Genomic DNA, 22048 nt, shown 5'->3' with positions numbered 1-22048 from the left:
AGAGTTTTCTTAAGCTAGTATCCACAGTCAAAAGACAATCACCACAATTCGATTAAGAAAGACCTAAGTTAATAGTAAGTTCAACTCGATCAAAGACAACCGTATATAGTTCGGTTAAACGGCCAATCCACCTGCAAACATAAAGACGACTACAACTCAGCCAAAGGGTCAGTTACAACCACAACCAATACTCATTACATGTTAATCAAACTTCTGAGCTTGGGGGCTTATACCTACCTAGTCAAACAAATATGCTACGTTACATGGTCCAATAAGGCCCATTCAACATTATTAACCTAAAGTGGTTAAATAATACTCTAACATATATTTGTTGGTGAAAGTATTCATATATTAACAAAATATATGACCAAATCTCAGTAGTTTGAATATGTTATGGTTTTCTTTTGTACCATTTATCCATAGAATATATGTTTAATTAGATAAGTTATCACATTATTATTATTCATATATACGGTAAGTTATTTTTGTTGATATTATGTGACATTATCTTGATATTATTAGTTTTTATGACAAACATCATAGAGCTTCGAAACCTATAAGTACACATAGTATTTCACACACACACACACACATATATATATATATATATATATATAGTGATAGATCTTCAACAAATGTTTTAGGGGTGTCAAAATTTTATATAGATGTATAAAAAAATTTGGGAGCGTAAAATATATAAAATATATTTAAATGAAAAAAATAGTTTAAATTATATATTAATTTATATAAATATAAAAATTGGGATCTTATTTAATAATATATATATATATATATATATGGAAAATGATTAGTTGTCTACTTTATTTTATCACTTACTGTGGCATTTTAATTTTGATTTTGAATTTAATTTTAAGTTGTCCATGTTGCCAGAGAAAATTCAAAGTCCATTGTGCTCGTGGACATGTTTTGGATTGAAAAATCCCATTCTCGAACCCTAATCTGGAAGTTTCCATTTTCAAACCTCATTCCTTTGCACCCACCAAGGCTCCCACCGAAGAACCTTCCCAGTAAGAAGCAATCAAGAAACCCACACTGAATAAGCCTCCTTGGAAAAAGTAATCGTGAAAGCTTTGATGGTCTTCCTTCAACTCATTTCACTTTCGTGATGATTGTCCTCTAATTTGAAAACCAGGTTTGCTAGTTTCATACCCTTCCATTTTCTTTCTTCGTTCCCACCCACGTAGCCTCTTTGGAAGAAGGAATTTGGTTTTTGCGATGGCTGTACTCCAATCACGAAACTAGGTTAGTGGTTTTCGAACCATAATTGGCCATTATCCTTATTTTTTCTCTTCTTTTCCACTAACGAAGCCTCCCACCCATGAAGCTTCCCATCCGAGATTGCTGCAAGGAACTGTAAAAGGGGCATTGGTATCAACCTGGTGTGGAAATTTGGGTTGCTTCATTGGTGTTTAAAAGGTGTAGTATTCAGTGTTGTTCAGACCACGATGAATCTTGTTTTTTTTAGGTATGTTTTTCCTCCATTTTGGGATGCCCTTCGTTGTGAATGTGTTGTTTCCTGAGAATTGTTGTAGCATTGGTTGAGCTTGGTTTAAGTAATATGTTTATGTATTCGAAGCATTTATGTGAATGCCCTTTATTTATGAAAATGCACTTTGTTTACTGAAGTGAGGAAGTGATAATTGTGTGCGTTTATGTATGTTGGAGAAGTTGTAGCATTGCATGAGTAATATATCCCCTGTGACCCCTATATCGTTTCATTGGAAGGAAATGGTTGATTATTTTTATTTTGTGGTTTGAATCCTTTGATTTATGATGTCCACTACTTCTTGTAAAACTGTCTGTGACCACCGTGGTGCATATGGGAAAATTTTCTGATGTTAGGGGTTTTAACTGTGATATTTAATTTAGATTACTTTTGGTGAAGTGAAGATATGATTTGTGAATCATGAGTAATGTTAGTGGAGATGGTAATTGTAGCACAAAGAGGAAGGTAATAGTTTTGAAAGTATTTTATTAGCTTCAACATATTTATTGAATAATGGCTTAATTGTGGTGTTTCCTTGGTGGATCTAGATTTTTATTTAAGACATTCATGTCAGATGCAATATGTTGGTTCTTTGAATAACAAATTAACATCATAACAAATTCTTTGTATTGAAAGAACACTGTTTGGTCGGATGACCAAGTTGATGAAGATGACAAAGGTCGAAAAAGGAATGAAGACAATGAGCTATTGAAGGAAAACAACATGTATGCGCGAATGAAGCATCAACCATGTAGACGCTACAAAAGTTGTGCTATTCAAACTCCATTTGGGAGTTATGGGAGGAGGAAGTTGAATAAATAGTTGGAAATTGTTTTGAAATGTGAAATTGTTAGAAATGTTTAAATTTTAGAAGGAAGTTTAAAGGCTATATTATTTGACTAAGTTATGACCTTTTTATCGATGAACAATGTAAGTTAAAAAAGTAAAAGTTGTAAGTGAGAATCATAGGTTATAATATTACATGTTATGATTTGTAAGTGAGAATCATAGGTTCGTAGCTTTTCAAAGTAAAAGTTGTGTGTGTACACAAGTGTTGTCTAACATGTTAGGAAGTTAATTCTATTCTTTATTGAATTATCCAAACACTTATAATATATTTGTGCAAAAGGTATTGTATGGGTAACAAGTTAATTTGTCTTAAGTTGCACATTAATTTCACATATATGTACCGTAGTTTCCAAAACTATCAACATTTTATTTTGCACAAAGTCCTTTGTGGGTTACAAGTTAATTGCCCTTGTCTTACAAGTTATATTCAGATATCTGTTAGGGAGATGATTGTGTTTCCTCTTGCCCTTTCCAAAACCGTCCATGTTTTATTGTACAAAAAGTCATTGGTAGGTTACCATTTGATCTGTCTTAAGTTGCACTTAGTTTGGAAAAAGTTAAAGGCAAGTTTTTTTCTTTTTGAAAATGCACTTATACCTAGTTTAGAAGAACTTAAACGGGGTGTGGTATTAGTATGCACAAGTTTGTTCCACCATGTATGGAAGTGAATTGTGTTTCCTCCTACAATTTCCAAATCTGTAAATTTTTTTTTAACAAAAATTCTTTCGTTGGTTACAAGTTAATTGCTCTTGACTTACAAGTTAATTTTAAAAATGGGATAGGGAAGTTTTTCCCCAAATGCACTTATAGCTAGTTTAGAATAACTGGGAAGGAGTGTGGTATTGGTGTGAACAGGTGGGGTCCACCATGTATGGGAGGGAATTGTGTTTCCTCTTTCACTTTCCAAATCTGTATTTTTTTTTTGTACAAAAAGTCCTTTATGGGTTACAAGTTAATTGCTCTTGACTTGCAAGTTAATTTTAAAAATGGGTTAGGAAAGTTTTCTCTCAAATGCACTTATAGTTGGTTTAGAGGAACTAGGATGAGGTGTGGTATTGGCGTGCACAGGTTGGGTCCACAACATATGGGAAGGAATTGTGTTTACTCCTGCACTTTCCAAATTTGTGAACTTTTATTACTGCAAGAAGTCTTTTATGGGTTATAACTTAATTGTTCTTGAGTTGCAAGTTAAATTTAAAAATGGGTCAGGAAAGTTTTTCTCCAAATGCACATATAGCTTGTTTAGAAGAACTGGGATAGGGTGTGGTATTTATGTGCACAGGTGCGGTCCACCATGTGAGAGAGGGAATTGTGTTTCCTCCTGCAGTTTTAAAATTTGTCAACTTTTATTTGTGCAAAAAGTCTTTGGCGGGTAACAATTTAATTGCTCTTAAGTTGCTAGTTAATTTTAAAAATCGGCCACAAAAGTTTTTTTCCAAATGCACTTATATTTGGTTTAGAAGAAATAAGATGGGGTATGGTATTGGTATGCACAAGTGAGGTTTACAATGTGAGGGAGGGAATTATGTTTCGTCCTACACTTTCTAAATTTGTTAACTTTTATTTGTGCAAAAAGTCTTTGGTGGATTACAAATTAATTGCTCTTGAGTTGCAAATTAATTTTAAAAATGGGTCAGGGAAGTTTTTCCACAAACCTTAAACGCCGACGACAGCAAAAGCCCCAATCTTTGGCGAGCAAGAAAATAGAAAATGTCGACGAAGAAGATGAAAGCAAAAGTCGCAATCTCTGGTAAGGAAGAAGATGAATCACAACCTTCATCTCCACAAAACCCCTAATGCCACGCAACAACAACACAAAAATATGAAGAACAAAAGTCTTGGGTTACAACTTGAAAACTTTAGACCAAAGAAAAGAAGGGAGAAGGGGTTGTCTTCAAAACATTAAGGTTATGGGTTATAGAGTTCAAAGGAGAAGGGAAGAAGTGTTGTTTTTGAAAACTTAGAGGAAAGAATGGGTTCTTCGGTGTCAGTTTCGCGATGGCTTCTTGCTGGGAAGGTTCTTCGTGGGAGCCTTGCTAGATGCAAAGGAATGGGGTTCAAAAATGGCAGCTTCCAGATTGGGGTTCAATGGGGACTTTTCAGTCCAAAACATGCCCATACACATAATGGACTTTGAATTTCCTCTGGCAACATGGACAACTTAAAATTAAATTGAAAATCAAAATTAAAAAGCCATAAGCCATGCCATGGTAAGTGGTAAAGAAAAGTGATAAGTTAAAGTAGTCAACTAATGGTTTTCATATATATATATATATATATATATATATATATATATATATATATATACTTTTAAGTTACCTATAAAATAAAAAAAAATTGAAAATTTCATAGTTTGATACGTGTCATGTACGAACACGGTGTTAAATCCAATTTAATGGAAATGATTAAATTGAACCAAACAAAAAAATTAGGGGACTATATCAATAATTATACCTTTATTAATTCAAACAGAAATGAAAATGAGGACAAATTTAAATATTGAAAGGGGTATGGAAACAAAAACATGATACGTTGTTGAAAACATTGAATATTATTCATACAAATATATGTACTTACTCAATGATTCACTCTTAAACCGAGAATGAATTCAAATAATATCACAAAAATGAGTTTATTTGTCATTCCTACACTTAAATTTATACTATTATGTTATAGCCGATTTTATTATTTTTATACCGACTAATTCAATTTATCTTTTAATTAAATAATTTAATTTAGTATTTTATTATTATTTAAGATTTTCAAAGGATTCATTTTTCATGTACTATATGCTTAAAGAAAGACACCAATTAACTTTAAATTTTATACAAAACATTAGACTTTGATTTTGTTTTGAACTTAAAATTTAGTTCCTAAACTTATGTGTGACAAGTTATTTGATTTTTAATCTCACTAGTGCAGGAAAGAGTTTCTGCCGCGGTTATTTTAGTCTTTTGGCCCCGGTTTGAGACCCGAGGTATATATTGCCGAGGTAAAAAATGTTACCTTTCTGCCTCGGTTTACACCTGAGGCATATTCAATCATTACTGCCTCGGTTCTAGAATAACCGAGGCCTAATATAGACATTAAAAATAAAATAAAAATTAAAACAACCCAGCCTTTCTACCTGAGTTCCATTATCAGATTCAATGTCTATTACACATAAACACTCACGCACCCAAAGCACAAAAACAGTGGCCATTTTAGAACCCTTTTTTCACCATTATCTCATCTTCATCTTCCCGACCACCATTGTCGGGAAGATCCCCATACGGCTGAAACTGGTTCGGCAACCCAATCGGCTCCGCGGTCACGCCACCCAAGTTCGCCGTGAACAGCAGCCACTCTCCGTCGCCACTGAAGCACACGTGATTCAACCTCTCCCTCTTACCCTCCACCCTTTTAGCCACCTCCACCCTCCGCAACCCACTCCCATCTGGTCTCACCAAATAAATCCCAAACACCTCACTGTTCTGCGCCTCATGCCTGTTCGACGAAAACGCTATCCTTCGAACGGAGGATGATGGCGTCGGAACTTCAAACGGAGACGACAATGAAGGCGAACCAGAGGCGACGAGCAGCACCGGCGAACCAGAGTCCCTCACTGCGTGTGGCGGCGTGCGTTTGTCGTCTGTGGTGCAGCGACGAGCAGCACCGGCGAACCAAAGTCCCTTTGCTTCCGCCATGTCTCCACGACGTCAGTGTGCGCAATGGTGGTGGCGCGTCAGATGGCCAGCGATGCTACCGCAACGTCCCTCATTGAAAGATCTTACCTTTGAGATTGAATGTTGGATCTGAGATGTTGGAGAGAAAGAAAGTTTGAAACTTTGGAAATGATTGGGTTTGATTTTGGAGATGGAGAGAAAGAAAGTTTGAAGTGTTAGAGAAAATGAGGAAGAATGCGGTGCAAAGAGGAAGACGAGGATTGTGGTTGATTTTGGTTTATTTAACCTAAACTTTCCACCTTCCTGTAGTGCAAATAAAATCAAAGCAGTGTGAAGTTTATGCCTCGGGTCTTAAACAACCGAGACAAAACCCTTTTCGTTTAATTGAAAAATTAAAAATGACGGGAGAATTAAAAATATTGACAGACATTAGGCCTCGGGTTTGAGTGAACCGAGGCATAATGTAAGTTTTTGCCTCGGGTATTGAAATAACCGAGACATTAAAGATTGAAAAATTTCAAAATTGCCACCGTGTGTTTATATGCCTCATTTGCTGTACAACCGAGGCATAAAGAGCGAGTTAAAAAGTCAAAACTGTAGTAGTGTCTTCACTAAGTTTGTATAATATGATACACTTGATGCCTTTATATATAATGACAAAATTGTTAATTTTTGAAATTAAGTTTGGGGTTTAACTTTGTTTAAAAATATTTCTACAAATATTTAATAAAAACGTTAATTTTATTAAAAATATCATCATAAGTTGTATACAAAGATTAAATTGAGTATCAATATAAGGAGGAATAATACTGCTTCATTTTTATAAAAATTGGGACTAAATTGAAACTAAAAACAAATATAGAGACCAAATTGAGTCATTTTGACACATGACACAACTGTGAAGTGTCACATGTAAAAATAAAAAAAATAAAAAAAATAAAAAAAATAAAAAAAGTTAAAAAGTTAAAAAGAATTCAAAAAATTCAAAAAATCAGAAATTGACACGTTGACTTTTAACACCGTCTAGTCAAAATTAACGATAATGACCAAATTGAAACATTTTTAAGAAAATGAGAACCAAATTGAGATAACGAAAAACTTGAGTACCAAATTGAAATTTCTTCACAAATAAAGGACTAAAAAAATAATTTAACAAAAATAATTAAAAACAAATGTTTATTCAACCTGCAGGAGATTTGAACAATTACAATAAGAGATAAATAAAAAAATAGAAAAATATTATATTCTAATTAATACGAGCCATCGGCAATGTCGCTTTGTAAATTACACAGTGGATTGGTGTGGGACCAAGTCAAGGCATGACCATCACTATCTTTGAGGAGAGCCTTCTGAACGATGAACCAGGCCATGCCTCTTTCTCTTCCGTTTTGAACAAAACCACCAAAAAAGCTTCCCAAATCGCAAGCTTTCTGGTGGGGCGGTGGTTTATGACAGCATGAGCCCCTCCGTCTTCCTCCTATGGCTTGTCACTCTTCCTGTCCTAGCCTACTCCGCCCAAACTTCTGTCCCACCTTTAGGTATACATTTTCTGCATTCACCATTTTCATAGCTTAATCCTCCTTTTCTCAATGCTTGCATCAATATGCACACAATTTCATGCTTTTTCATGTCTTTATGATTTTGTTATGTCATGACCGCATGCACAGATCATTCACAGGATCATAGAGGGACTCTATAAAGCATAGAGGGACTCTATAAAGCTTAACATTGTGATTGAAATTGCAAACCTATCTTCGATAATATAAACAAACAGTTGGTGGTCATAAGTTCAGATATAAATGCATGAAGGTGTTTGTGAGTTTGTAACACGATGGATTCATGGATGCAGGGTATTATTTAGACTGCGGGGGCTCGAAGGAGGTAACGGTAGACGATCTGAAATATGTTCCTGATGGAAGCTACATCAAGGTGGGAAACACCAGCCCCATTAACAAGCCTGGTTTGTTGCCCACACTGTCCACGCTGCGTTACTTTCCCGATGCGTCGGCCAGAAAATATTGCTATTCATTGCCGGTGATCAAAGGAAGCAAATATCTGGTGAAGACCATGTACTACTACGGAGGATTCGATGGAGGGACGCAGCCTCCAGTGTTCGAACAAATCGTTGAAGGGACAAGATGGGGCGTTGTGAACACGACTGAGGACTATGCCAAAGGTCTTAGCTCATACTTTGACATCACGGTGGTGCCATCGGGGAAGACCTTGAGCGTCTGCTTGGCCAGGAACTCACACACTGGTAACTCAAGCCCCTTCATTTCGGCCCTGGAGGTCAGGATCTTGGAACCCTCTTTGTATAATCCCACTGATTTCTCCAAGTATGCCCTTGTAACCGTTGCCAGAAGTGTCTTTGGAGGTGAAGATATCATTGGGTAAATACATCAATCTTTCACCTCTTTATTTTTCTCTAGAGTATGGGGTTGATTAAACAGTGAAGATTAAGGTTTAGAGATTTGAAGATTTCTGATCATTGAGATGTTGTTTATTTGTGGAGCTAGTTTTCCAGATGACAAATTCAACCGGATATGGCAACCACACAAGGACCAGAATCCTGTTGTGGAAAGCCAATCAAATGTAACTTCTTCAGACTTTTGGAACCTCCCTCCAGTTAAAGTATTCAACACAGGAGTTACCACTAGTCGAGGGAAGACTCTTGAGATTGAGTGGCCCTCTATGCCCCTTCCAAGCACCTACTACTACATTTGTCTCTATTTCCAAGACAACAGACAACCAAGCCCTTACAGCTGGAGGGCTTTTGACGTTTTCATTAATGGCCACCTCTTCTTTTCTAACCTTAATGTCACCTCTAAGGGTCTCACTGTTTATGCTGCACAATGGCCACTTTTTGGGCAGACCAAAATTTCATTGACCCCTTCTGTAGGAGTACCAGTTGGTCCTGTCATCAATGCTGGAGAAATTTATCAGATTCTACCTCTTGGTGGTCGAACTCACACTAGAGATGGTAACTTACTCATCTAGATATTTTTCAATATCATTCTGCCCGTATGAGATACATTTCATCATGATGCTACTAGTTCTAATCTTTTAATTTTTGTGGTGATCCATAGTAATTGCAATGGAGGATTTGGCAAGAAGCATTCAGAATCCACCTCCTGATTGGAACGGCGATCCTTGCCTTCCTAAGGGAAATTCGTGGACTGGGGTTACATGCTCTAACGGTTTTCATGCACGAGTCTTGACACTGTAAGTTCACCAATAAGCTACAGCACTAGTTAGATTCCAGTGATGTCTGCTTTTTCATTTCATTTGACTCAATTCATAGTAAATGATTGGAATAACGAATCTACTATCTAGTAACAATTGTTAGTTCTTGTGCTTTTTTATGATGGTAATTCACGATCACATTTTTGGTTTTTGTATATGTGAAGGAACTTGACAAATGCCGGGATTTCTGGGATACTTCCTCCAACCATTGACAATCTAAGTGCACTAGCTCATCTGTATGGAATGCTGCCATTTTACATAAAATGCCCCGAGTTATTCCTTCTTTTTGTTGTTTCTAACCTCTGAATCGTGTCAATTTGTGAACATTTGCTTACAGGTGGCTTGGGGGAAACAAACTCTCAGGCGTCATCCCAGACTTGAGTGGACTGAAGGATTTAGAAACTTTGTACGTGACCACATTATTCATAATTTTTAGATTTCTTAAATTGTCCAAAGTAATTTACCTAGACGTTAACACCCTTTTTTTTCTTTGATCATTGTTAAATCTAAGGCATTTGGAGAAGAACAACTTTGAAGGAGCACTTCCTCCAACAATAGGGAAACTCCCAAGACTGCGTGAAATGTAAGATCTTACAATTTTTAAACAAAGACACTCAAATACTTTCACAAATATCCTTCAAAGCATAATGTCACATTCACTGTGTAAAATGCTTTCCCCCACTTTCTCTTTCTCTGCTACTCACATCTATCCACTAACTTGTGTATGCTCTGTGACAAATGGTGTCTGCAAAACCAGACATTCTGATTTTTAGGGGGGAGTTAGCAAACCGTTACACTAAAGAGAAGTGAAGTGAAAGTTCAAGTAAGTGCAACACTATACCTTTTTAGCTATGCTGATTATAACTAACAGAACTAATTGAGTTCCTCTGAAGCTCAAGGTCGCTCTAGAGATTTATCAGTGAAAATTGAATGAGCACAAAGCCATCGCAAATTCGACTATAATATAATCGCTGTGTCTGATCGATGGGGCGTTGAATCATGATTACATGCTTTTGCTGCAAATATTATCTGTAATTATACCATGATATATGAAGTATATATATATGATGTAATATGATTCAAAGAATCTATTTTTTGTTTAGCAACATTCATGAGTCTTACGTTCCAGTAGTTAGTTACGTTATCACAGCCATGCTAATCTAGCCAATACGAACAAATCCACACTTGTTTCAAACTATATCTCTAATACTTCATATAATCTTAAAATTAATTCTGAATAGAAAATCATAGTAATACAAATTAATAATTGTATACACTATATGACTAGATCACTTGATAAGGTGGTTCATTATAATCTTACACTTAAGCTAAAATATTAGTTCAAGTACAATATTAATATCCTATTTTAAGATTTATGTAGTCCTTTATTTTGTAGAAAATGTTATTTTTGATTAATTATCAATTTTAGATATATTTTATTTTAAAATTGTATTTAAGTTTAGAATATTAGTTAAAATGAAAAAGTTAATTCTGATTAGAAATGAAACTAATCTAAACATGAAACAATTCAAAAGAATAAATCATATTTTGGGTTTCAAAGAAACTTAAAAGAGAAACGTAGAAAGAAAAAACATGACTTGAATTAAAAAACAAAATTTTAAAAAATAATTTTTAAATTTATTTATGTTGCATAATATAATGTAATGTTTGAGAGATAAGTTTCTTCAATTATACCATTTATTTATATAGTAAGGTAGATTAATTGAATCTGTGATTTGTTTTCTCATTTTTAATGGCCATTCTTTTCCAGTTCCACATTTTTAAATAGGTACGGCTTGAACTGATAATAGGTGAAGACACAATGCATCCAAGAAAGAGCCATAAAATCTGTTTTCACATATTAATATAAATATGAACATATCCGATAATGAAAAAAAATACCCTGCTTCGTGCTTCTACACACCATTATCAATCTCTACGCACACAAATTAACCATTCATTCCTCACACATTTCAACATATTTCCCCACAAAATTGGAACTCCTCCAATCTCCTTCTCTTTTGCCTCGCTTCGATTTTTTTTCTTCGAATGTTCGCTACCAATGCTGCTACCAACCTCTTCTTCCCGTGCAAACCTTCGTCCTTCCGGTGCCGCGCCGCCGCCGGAGACATCTCCACGGGCCCCTCCTTCTTCCAGTCCGTCGCTGGTGGCCTCCGGCTAGGCCCCTTTCCAGACGGCGGAGGGCTCGCTGCGGAAGGACGGCGTGGCGGCGGGAACGAACCGATAAGGGTGAAGAAATGGTCTCGGAAGAACGAGAGTTATTTGGATAATGACAACGAGCCTCTTCCCCTTCCCATGACGTACCCCGATTCCTCACCCGTTTCGCCGGAAGAGATTGATAGACGTCTCCAATGCGATCCTGAAGTTCAGGTTTGAGCCTTTATGTATTTCTTATTTGCATAGTGAGTTACTTCTGTAAGGAGTGTTAGGGTTGGGTTGTGTTTCACCACATCCGTGATTAAAATAATTTGGGTTGAATTGGGTTAGGGACGTTGTTTTTCTACCCAATTGAGGTTGATCCAACCCTATCAATAGTGAACTGAGTTGGATGGGATTTGATGAATGAGTATTCAAAAAATAAAATATATTTACATTATAAAAGGATGTTATTTTTCATTTACCAATTAATTTATATATAACTTTCGAAAATTTATATTTTGTATATATATATATATATATAAATAAATTAAATCAAATCTTAAATTAAAAACAAAGTTATGTAGAAGTGAGAAGAAGAGCATTTTTATGGGACTTTCAAAATTCAGTTTGTGAGCTATCAACATTTTTTTTTATGATGTTTACTTTTAGACTTGACATAACGTGAGAACTATTTGAATGTAAGGACAAATAAAGAGTTGTTTTCTTTTTTCACAATCAGGAATTTCTGAGAGAAGGTTGAGTTTACTGAATAGATTTCTTAAATATGACATGGAAGTCTAGGATTTGTAAATAGTAATTTAAGAACCCAAAGATTATTCATTAAAGATACTCTAAAGAATGTTTGGTTAAGAAAGCTGTGACAAATGTATGTAATTTTTTTCAATCTTTATTTTTTATAGAACATTAAAAATATACTATATACTTGATGGGTTAGGTTCAAGGAAGGAACACCAAAGCTCAATATCTAATCTAATGAACTATGTGTTTGATTGTTAGATTTGATCCTAACACTCAAAATATCCAACCCATTATGTTTGGGCTAGGTTCATAGGCAACGTTACCCATGAACACCCCAACTTTTATTGGAGCAATTCAGCTAGTTCACAAGATAAGTTTATTATTATCCTTATTGTTACTATTATTATTATTATTATCATTATTTAATTTTGAATTTGACTTGTAGGATTGTAAAGAGGTGGTGTATGAATGGACTGGCAAGTGCAGGAGTTGCCAAGGATCAGGATATGTTAACTACTATGGCAAGAGAGGGAAAGCGGTTACTTGCAAATGCATTCCTTGCATGGGAATTGGTAATACATATGATGAAAACTTGTGTTGATATTCATGGGGCTAAAATTTGTGTTCTTTGAGGAGGGGTTAATCATGAGATTGGGAATTTATTTTATGGACATAAATGTTGAGTGTCATGTTATGACCTTTAAATGTTGTGGCTCCTTGCATGTGTTTGCCCATATGCCTACAAACATTTGTTGTATGTTGACACTAGCTTGAAAATTTTCTCTTTATTCTATTTGTTTCTGGAAATGGGATCCTTATTTTCTCTCTATCCTGAGCGGTGGGAGCCTTGTGCAGTGGACCATAGTGAGATAAAGTATTGTTGTTATTGCTGTTATATAGGATATAAAGTTTAGGGTCCGGCTGAGAATGTGCTTACTAAGGAGCAAGGGGATTGTAGTGAAATTAGGCTATGCCTTGTGTTCTATTCAGGTTCATTTTTCATGTGGAATGTTTTAGTTAGAACTAAATTATACAAATGGTATTTTATCTATGACATTTTATTCAGTTTGGTTTCTTATATTTTAAAAAGTTCAATTTAGTCTTTTCTTTTTAAAATGATTCAAAATGGTTCTTATGTCAGTATAAAATTAACTTTGTTAACTGTGTTTCCTTTCTCTTCTTCTTTGTTTAACAAAACCCTCGAGTCTAGAGCATGAAATCCACTACCAAGTTGGCCCTGCGTTTTGTGGGGTCTTAATTCTGTGAAGGCTGTTTAGAAATTGAAAGATGTTATTCGTAAGGATTGTGATTGGATTGAAGGGCGTTTTTCTTTTTTTAATGTAGAGGGTTGTTATAGTTGGAGGATAATGCTTTGGGTTTGGTTTGTTTTTTAGGGTTTATAGTTAAGAACATGTGGGTTATTAATAACTGGTCACTACCCTTGTTGATATCTAAATAGTTAAAACTGAAAATATGAAGAGCTTAAGAGATTGATTATCTCTCAGCTGAACTTTGTTATTTATAGAAGAAAATTATCTCTCAGCTGATCTTTGTTATTTATAGAAGAAAATTACCAAAGGAATAACTAGGTTAATTAATGCTAACAGCTCATAGGTACAACATATAACAGTTTTCCAATATCACTGCTAACTACTTACCTTAAATACCTATTCTAATCACTACCTATATTTACTACATATTCTAACAAGATTAAATGATCCTTGATTTATTTTCTGTTGAAGTTTGGATTGTTTGTGAACCCAGTTTCTCTCCTCCTGCTTAGGTTGGGTTATGAGACTAGGGAAGGGGATGAAGACAGAGCATTGTAGGGTATTACAAGACCCTACTGCCCAGATTTTTATGAGATGGTGGAAGAAGTAAAACGTCTTCTAGGAGTTAAAAGTTGATCCTGATTGTCACCAACACTATACTCTCTAGCAAAATTAATTGTATAATAAGTGGAGGTTGGTCTCTAGCAAAATTAATACTTGAACTACATGTAACTCCTTTGGGACGTCGCTCAGGAATTTGTAGGGAGAATGGCTCAATCACTTTCTGGTTAGGAATGAAAAGAACTATCACCAAATTTGTGGCAGAATGTCAAGTGTGTTACAGGAGTAAATGTGATACAGCAAGCTTGTGACAACCTTTATGTATTCCAAATGCAATTTAGAAAGATATTAGCACGGGACCTCCTAAATCAAAAAGGATTTAAGGATTCTTGTAGGGGTGGACAAATTTAGCAAATATGAACATTTTAGCCTAACACCCATATTCTGCAAAAGGATTTCTGAGATATTTGTGAGAGAAGTAGTAAGACTTCATGGGATACCTATTTCCATTGTCAATTATAGAGGTCCCACTTTTATGAGTCCTTTTTTGGAAGGAGATATTCTAGCTGCAGGTACATTTTTATACATGAATAAGGAATCATAAACAGAACAGTAGAAAACTCTCTAAGATGCTTTTATTTAGAACCACCTAAAAGTTGAGCTGAGTTTATTCCATGGACTAGTATTCTTAAAAAGTGGATTTTACCTAGTCTGATTTTTAAGGTGATTTTTATACCCATTTATACTCTATAATTTGGTTATTACTCTAGTCAATGTGGGATTTCCAATATATCCCCTCACATCAAGGACTGAACATCTTTAGCATCTCGATAGTAGGTGGTAAGATAAGCCAAACAAATCTCGCTATAATAAACTCTAGTACCATTTTAGAAAGTAGACTTTAAATTTAACTCAACTTCACAAAATTGACTTGTAAGGTAAAGTTTACATCCACCCATTTAATATAATTTGGTTAAATCTCTAGTCGATATGAAATCTCCAATAGGTATTGTTAAGAAGTGGACTTTAAACCTAATTCAAAAGTAGACTGTAAGATGGTTTTGTGGGATTGAGTTAGGCTTAAAGTTCACTTCTTAACATGATATTAATGCCATTGTTTAAAACCCTATCCTAGCGAGATTTCTGATTCTTGGGCATATAGTTCCACCCGCTATCGGGCTACTATCAAACCACTCATTATTAATATCTAGTTCCACACTCGAGATGTATATACCTCGGCATGAGGGGGGTGTGTTGGAAGTCCCACATTAGCTAAGGATAAGTGATTTCAAAGTATATAAGTGGGTGTAAACCTCATATTACAAGTTGGTTTTGTGGGATTGAGTTAGGCTTAAAGTCTATTTTTTAACCGGTATAATACTATCTTTCAAGGGGTAGCACAAAGCCTGCCTCTTGTTATCGTATATAGGAGTCCTCCACCTTCTTTAGCTAAGTTTGTACTAGGCGAAACCATGGTGGAAGTTGTTGCTCCAGATATATCAGACTGTGATGAAGCTTTGGAGCAGCAAAATAATTTCGTTTATGGAGAGCACAAAATTAGTATGCCACATTATGCTAATAGGCACAGGAAGATAACTTTGATTCAACCAGAGGATTTTGTATATTTGGAGACTAGGCTTCATACCATGGTTACTAGACACCACCCTAAATTAGTAGCTAGATATTATGGACCTTATGTGGTTCTTCAACAAATTGGAGCTGTCACATTAAAGCTACAACTAACTAAACAGGCTCAGCTACTTAAGGAAGCTGCAGGGAATCATCTAGCGGAAGCGGAATGCCAGCAGAGTTATAAAAGGAGTTTAACAAGTGAACACCTTAAGTCATTGGACAATTCAATAGTGAATAAGATTGGAGAGATAATTGAGCAGGTGTTGGTGCAATGGCAGATCAAACCTCCAGAAGAAGCTACTTGGGAAGATCTTTCAAATTTCAGTATTTAGTTTCCAATTTCATCCTTGAGGACAAGATTGTTTCAGAGGAAGGGTGTATTGTTAGCAGAGGTGATAGAATGAAAAAGATGAGGGAACGACCTTTACATGTCTATTATAGAAGAAGAAAGAGTACAAAGGGGTTAAATTGTAATTAGATTTAAATGTTAATCAGATAGTAAGTATGCTGTTTGGACTGATAAATCGGTCCTCTATTGTAGTGGGGTTTTTTCAACTTCTGTTTTTACATTGATGTTACTAGGATTTTCCAGCGGAAAGGAGAGAGCTCCTTTTAAGGGTGATTTTGTTTACCCTAGTGTGTGTTGCTATAAGTTTTGTGAAGGAATACAAATTCTTTGTGTTGTGTTAGAATTTCGATTTCTTCACTCTTAACTCCAATTGATAAGAATTTAAAGATAAGCTAGTTTAAAACACCTTAAAGCTACCATTAAATTTAAATAGAAGCTAAAAAGATAAACATTCATATTCTTCATTGATGTTTGATAGCTAAAAGGAGAATACTTATATAGCCTTAAAAATACCATCAACTAAATGAAGACCCTGAAAGTGTCATCATCTCATTTTAGGGAATTTAAATATAAATCAAATGTTAAAAAGGCTTAATTAAAGTTCAAGTCCCTCATAAATTTGGGTATTTTCAATTGAGTCTCTATTAAATATTTTTTGTCTATTGAGTACTTAATATTTTTATATTTTTCCAATTGAGTCCCTGTAATTTAATTTTTCTGTTAATTGGGTGATGTAACTATTATCTTGTCCCATTATCTTTCTTACTTGTGTTCATGTGTTAAGAAATATAAGGTTTTTGTGGTTAATATAAAACGATATTGCAGTTATTGTTAAACAACAAATGATTTTTATTGCTTTCATTGAAGACATGTTGGATAGCAAGGGACCATTACCATCACCTACATCTATGGTGATAATGGAAACAATCGGTTGGTAGCTGTAGGTGATGGATGACATGGAAGTCATGGGGGAGCTTGAGAATATCGTTGAACATGTTTTCAAATAAATCAATTAAAGTTACTTGTCATTTTATATTAATCGCAGCATCGTTTTGTATTAACCATCAAACCTCATCTCTTAACATGTCAAGACATGTAAGCAAGAGGATGGGACAAAATGATATAGACCAAATTATTTTAATAAACTCAATTCAAAATATCCAAATTTATGAGAGACAATTAAAAATAATACATAAATCATATAAACAAATTGAAAATATCCAAATTTATGAGAGACATTTAAAAATAATACATAAATCATATAGACTATAAAGCATCTATTTGGGCCTAGAGAGGCCCGTCTGTAAATTGCTTTCTTCCTTAGCCTGAAATCTGTCATTTCTTTTTCCCTCTGGCCTTTTGTAGAAAGATGGAAGCACTGTTGCACATGTACGGAAATTTACTTTCAATGTTGAAACTGTAGATGCATTGTTTACGCATGTAATATGTATTAAGCAAATATATTATTAGATAACTTTGTCTAATTATGTATGCATCATCTTATTCTGAGGCATATTTGTATATAAAAGCTTAAGAATTGGACCAAAAGAAGGCGAGATATAATCATGTAATGTTATAATAATTCTATAAGACAAAACATGATTATTGTAGCTATGATGCAGTCAGGAATCTACATGCTTGATTATCATTCAGTCACAACTCATGAACTTCAATTTCTTACTGTCTGTGATGGTCGTGTTTTATTTTATTTCATATTTTGCATTGTTCATGGTTGTGTGTGGGCACGACTTTACTGTAAATTTAGTTTTCTATCATCTTAACTGTTTCAGCGTAGAAGTGGGGTAGAAGAGTGATACCTAAAACTGAGAAAACAACTGGGTGATTGGCCTTGCCCCAAAGATCAATAGCAGTTCTTGTGTGTTAATTTTGGAAGATTTGGCACCAGCAGAGATGCTTCAAGGCTTTGACTTCACAGATGGCAATTATTTGATGTATGTAGTTGGAAAGAAATGCTAGAATCTCTATTTGGGATTAGTAACCCTGAGTTCATTTGGATCCACTCAGTTCACCTAGTTTCTTTGAAGCATTCTGCTATTGGTCTTCTTTGGTGAGCCAGGGTTATCTTAGAATAGAAAGATTGACTTGTTGCATTACATGTTTCTTGTTCTTTTTTTTTTTTTTAACTTTTATTTTTTGTATAGTTGAGGATTTATTATCCTTTAACTTTTGTACCTTCTTTTTCTTTAATAAATTCTAATAAAAACTAATTTATATATATATATATATATATATATATATGTAAATTGGTTTTTATTAGAATTTATTAAAGAAAAAGAAGGTACAAAAGTTATATATATATATATATATATATATATATATATATATATCTGAAATATATTTCCCGTCTACTGAGTACATGCTAAATTAGCCTAAGTTAAGAAGATAATACATTAGTAATCAAAGGCATAGCAACCATGATGGCTGTTATTGCTTGACAGTGAGGAGGATGTTTCTTTTCTGCATGACTTGGGTTTTTATGCAGCATGAATTACGATTCCTTTATGAATAACATCTAGTTTTCTAAGGCTTCCAGTAAGTAATCAATAGATTTTGTAATACCCAATAGTGGACTTGTTTTTGTAGTTTCCCTTTTGTCGTTTGTTTGAATCCTAACTTTCTGTCCATTGTTCATTTCAATCAGTTTTTTTAATGCATTAGGAATGTTTGCATATCCTACATGGCATAGTTACTGAATGATACCAAGTAAAACACAGATGTACAGTCTTGCTGTTTAGCAGTTGTGGCTTCATGTTTATTTGTCTAAGAACTAATTATTTTAATTGCGCTTTTTAACTATGATAAGTAAGCTACATATTATTTAGGATGTTCCATTTTCCCTTTCGGTTTATACTTCGGTGAAACGTGTGATGTGAGAGTGGTTGATGATCATATTGAAGTCGTACTTTATATTGGAAATTTAGTGTCAGCATTGTATCCCTCCCCTTCCCAGTAGTGGGCATACCTTTCTTGTGGGATACATTCTTAGGTTCTTTCTTTTGTTTACTACGTTAGCTATAGCAATACAAAGCTAGATTTCTTTTGCTTCGGAGCTACCATAGAATTTCTTTCATACAAGTGGGTTATTTGCTGTTATAATAAGTGTTGTTTTCATAGATGTAAACTTTCTGCTTTAGTAGTAAACCTTTTCCCAACAGTGCACAGACTTTACTGGCATTCATGACTTTTCTATCAAAAACATTCCATGGTGACCTTAATTCGGTGTCAACTTTCTGAAATTTCGTATGTTCTCTTAACTTCACTTTTATCAACTGTTACTTTCAAGTGTCAAGTTGGAGTAATTTACGAACTCTCGATGTCACAGGTTACGTGCAGAAGATAACTGCTCGCAAGGATATTGATGTGATGGAGAATTTAGATAATGGAAAACCACCATGACGGTTGATGGTCCTCCCGGCCTCAGTCTTTTGTTCTTCTTTTATTCCCATTCTCCCCTCGGGAACTTGTGCTTCATTTATCATGATGAGTTATATTCTTCCACAGTAGTTCCTCAAGATATTATGTAAAGGAACATTGTGACGATTAGATTTGTTAAAGGTTGTACCCTCTAGAAAACTGACCTGATAAAAAGGTCCCCACAAATGAAGATAGGAAAACTCACTTGTATCTTTTGGGAAGAATATATTCTTTTCCATAAAAATGCTTATCTTTTGGCGCACACCATTCTTTTCATACCCAAAATTTTCTTTTAGCATCTTAAGTTTCGTACTGATGAGGAATTACTGATGTCCCATTTCTCGCAACTATAAAAGGCCAGAATGGGCTTTGTTTTTGTGTGAAACGAAATCCATAGCAGCATAAAATGTCAGGGACAAGTTTCCTTGATTTCCAATACAACCTCTCAAGGAGAAAATACTTAAGGAAGCCATCACGTCTATTCTCCCGGGACAGGCAGAACTCTGGGGTGAATAGTGTATATCTTCAGCCTAACGCTGATGAGATGAAGCGAGTGTTTGACAAATTTGATTCCAATAAAGATGGAAAAATTTCTCAACAGGAGTACAAAGTGACCATGAAGGCTCTAGGCATGGGGGACTCGGTTCATGAAGTGCGAAACATATTCAAGGTGGTTGATTTGGATGGAGATGGATTCATCAACTTCAAAGAGTTTATGGAGGCTCAGAACAAGGGTGGTGGGGTTAGGGCGATGGATATACATAGTGCCTTTCGGACGTTTGATAGGAATGGTGATGGCAAAATAAGTGCAGAAGAAATCAAAGAAATGCTAGCAAGGCTGGGAGAAAGGTGCAGCATCGATGACTGCCGCCGAATGGTGAGAGCTGTGGACACTGATGGAGATGGCATGGTTGACATAGACGAGTTCACCACCATGATGACACATTCCCTCAGACCTGTTTGAATGCCATGTATTTGTAATCAATAATATTAATATCTAATAATTTAAAACTTTCTACTTTTTTATTTCTTCATAATTTGTGCAATTGATGAAAAATTTTAAAACTTTAAAGGATTTAAAAATACTTTAAATAAATGAAAATACAATCGATTGTGTTTGAGATAGATGAAATAAATGAGAATGAAATAGAAGAGAGTTTAAAGGTAGGGCGAAGAGATTCGAGGTTTTTTTCTTTTCTTTTTTTTTGGAACGGTGGAAAGGAATGAAACTTTTTAGGAATACCTGCAATTCGTATAGCGTAATCAATTGAGCAACATTCCATCTTCATAGAAATTCTATAAATTGAACACAGTTAATTATGTCTTTAAACATATTCTATTATTAGCTCGGAAGTCATACAACACCATAGTTTCATTATAACCTTAAAATAACTTATAATTTTTAACTATCATAATAGAATCTTAATCAATTACGTTTATGCATGAAACCTAATTAGAATTACTACTAATTTGAAATTAATTCACACAATGGATTATAATGGCTAGTGATTTAAAACTATTTCACAAAGGTAATTTCACAATTTTTAATATATTTGAGTACAAAATTTGAATTAATAACATTTTAAATTATTTTATTTTTTAAATGTTTTGTATGATGATAAGACAATTCAAATTTAGTGAATCTTAATTATTTTTATAAAGTGTTTCAATTATAAAAAATTCAAAAAAATCATTTAAATATCAAATAATTGTTAAGAATTAAAAAATATTAATATTGATAATTTTTTTATTGTGAATCTTGATTGGTACTCTTTTTTTTAAGTTCTTCAAGAACTTTTCAGTTTATATTTGCAAAAAGTTTTGTCAGTTTATGTTAAATAAAATTATTTTTAAGTTGTGAAATATTACACTGATCTAACCCAAGTAATAGTCATCTAAGGTCATGTAGATCCACACTTAGGTTGAACTCGTCTAGGTTAAACTTGAGCCAAGTAAACTTAGATGACTTAAGACTAGGTTAACCGGAGTCAGTTTGGACCTAGGTTGAGCAAAGTCAAGGCATCCCACATTTAATCGACTCATCCTAGGTCAATGTTCATCAGAGTTAGGCTGGGCTAGGTAAGTCTTAGTGTGATCTATACTAGATCTGGTCTAGTTTAGTCAAGACCAAGTCGAGTCTGTCTAAGCCTAGGTTAAGAGGAGTTGAAACGAGACAAACAAAGTAAAGTTGACCAGCCTTAATTGAATCAAGTCAACCTAGGCTTGATCAAGTCAAGTTAGCTTAGGCTTAGTTGAGTTCATTGGCTCAAATGAGTTTATTTAAGCTAAGTTATACTAGATCCAAGTCAAGCCGAGTTGGGCGGGTCCATGTTAACCTAAGTTGGGGCCAAGCCACATTCAATTGAGTTAGGCTAGACCTAGGCAGATCCTAGTTTGATTAAGACTAGGTTGGGCCTAGCCAAATCAAGACTAGTTCAAGCCGAACCCAAGTCAAGTTGAGCCAATCTCATCCCAGGTTGAGTTGAGTCAGCTCGGGTTGTGGTCTAGTCGAGTCGACTTGGACCTTGGTTAAGCATCGACCCGGGTTAGGTCGATTTGAATTGACTAGAACCAAGTCAATTTGAATCGTTCTGAATCTAAGTCAACCAAGTCGTGA

General features: G+C 34.7%; 1 protein-coding gene, 1 long non-coding RNA gene and 1 pseudogene across 4 annotated transcripts; all 3 read left to right on the top strand.

Annotated features, from left to right (window-relative positions):
* The first annotated feature begins 898 nt into the window (after nt 1–898).
* LOC114178904 lies at nt 899–2558 on the top strand. The gene is made up of 3 exons (XR_003603397.1): nt 899–1263; nt 1346–1486; nt 2144–2558. It is a non-coding gene; the product is annotated as an uncharacterized LOC114178904 (long non-coding RNA).
* Nucleotides 2559–7328: 4770 nt separating this feature from the next.
* Nucleotides 7329–10372, top strand: LOC114176865 (probable LRR receptor-like serine/threonine-protein kinase At1g51810). Of its 3 annotated transcripts, none has more exons than XR_003603075.1 (9): nt 7329–7559; nt 7871–8411; nt 8538–9001; nt 9108–9243; nt 9429–9500; nt 9602–9670; nt 9776–9847; nt 10022–10087; nt 10164–10372. XR_003603075.1 is itself a non-coding variant. In XM_028062045.1 (8 exons), exons 1-8 carry the CDS (start codon nt 7478–7480, stop codon nt 10035–10037), a joined length of 1452 nt encoding a protein of 483 aa, XP_027917846.1. In that variant the 5' UTR covers nt 7329–7477; the 3' UTR covers nt 10038–10372. The 3 variants fall into 3 exon arrangements, 1 of the variants encoding a protein (XP_027917846.1); XR_003603074.1 differs by having other exon boundaries at nt 10158–10372; XM_028062045.1 differs by having other exon boundaries at nt 10022–10372.
* A 705-nt stretch (nt 10373–11077) lies between these two features.
* On the top strand, nt 11078–20461 carry LOC114178185 (annotated as a pseudogene).
* Nucleotides 20462–22048: the final 1587 nt, after the last annotated feature.

This window comes from Vigna unguiculata, chromosome 3, assembly GCF_004118075.2.
Source record: "Vigna unguiculata cultivar IT97K-499-35 chromosome 3, ASM411807v1, whole genome shotgun sequence".
In the NCBI taxonomy this organism is placed as follows: Eukaryota; Viridiplantae; Streptophyta; class Magnoliopsida; order Fabales; family Fabaceae; genus Vigna; species Vigna unguiculata.
Note: the sequence above shows the minus strand (reverse complement) of the source record. Positions and strands in the feature narration are given on the sequence as shown.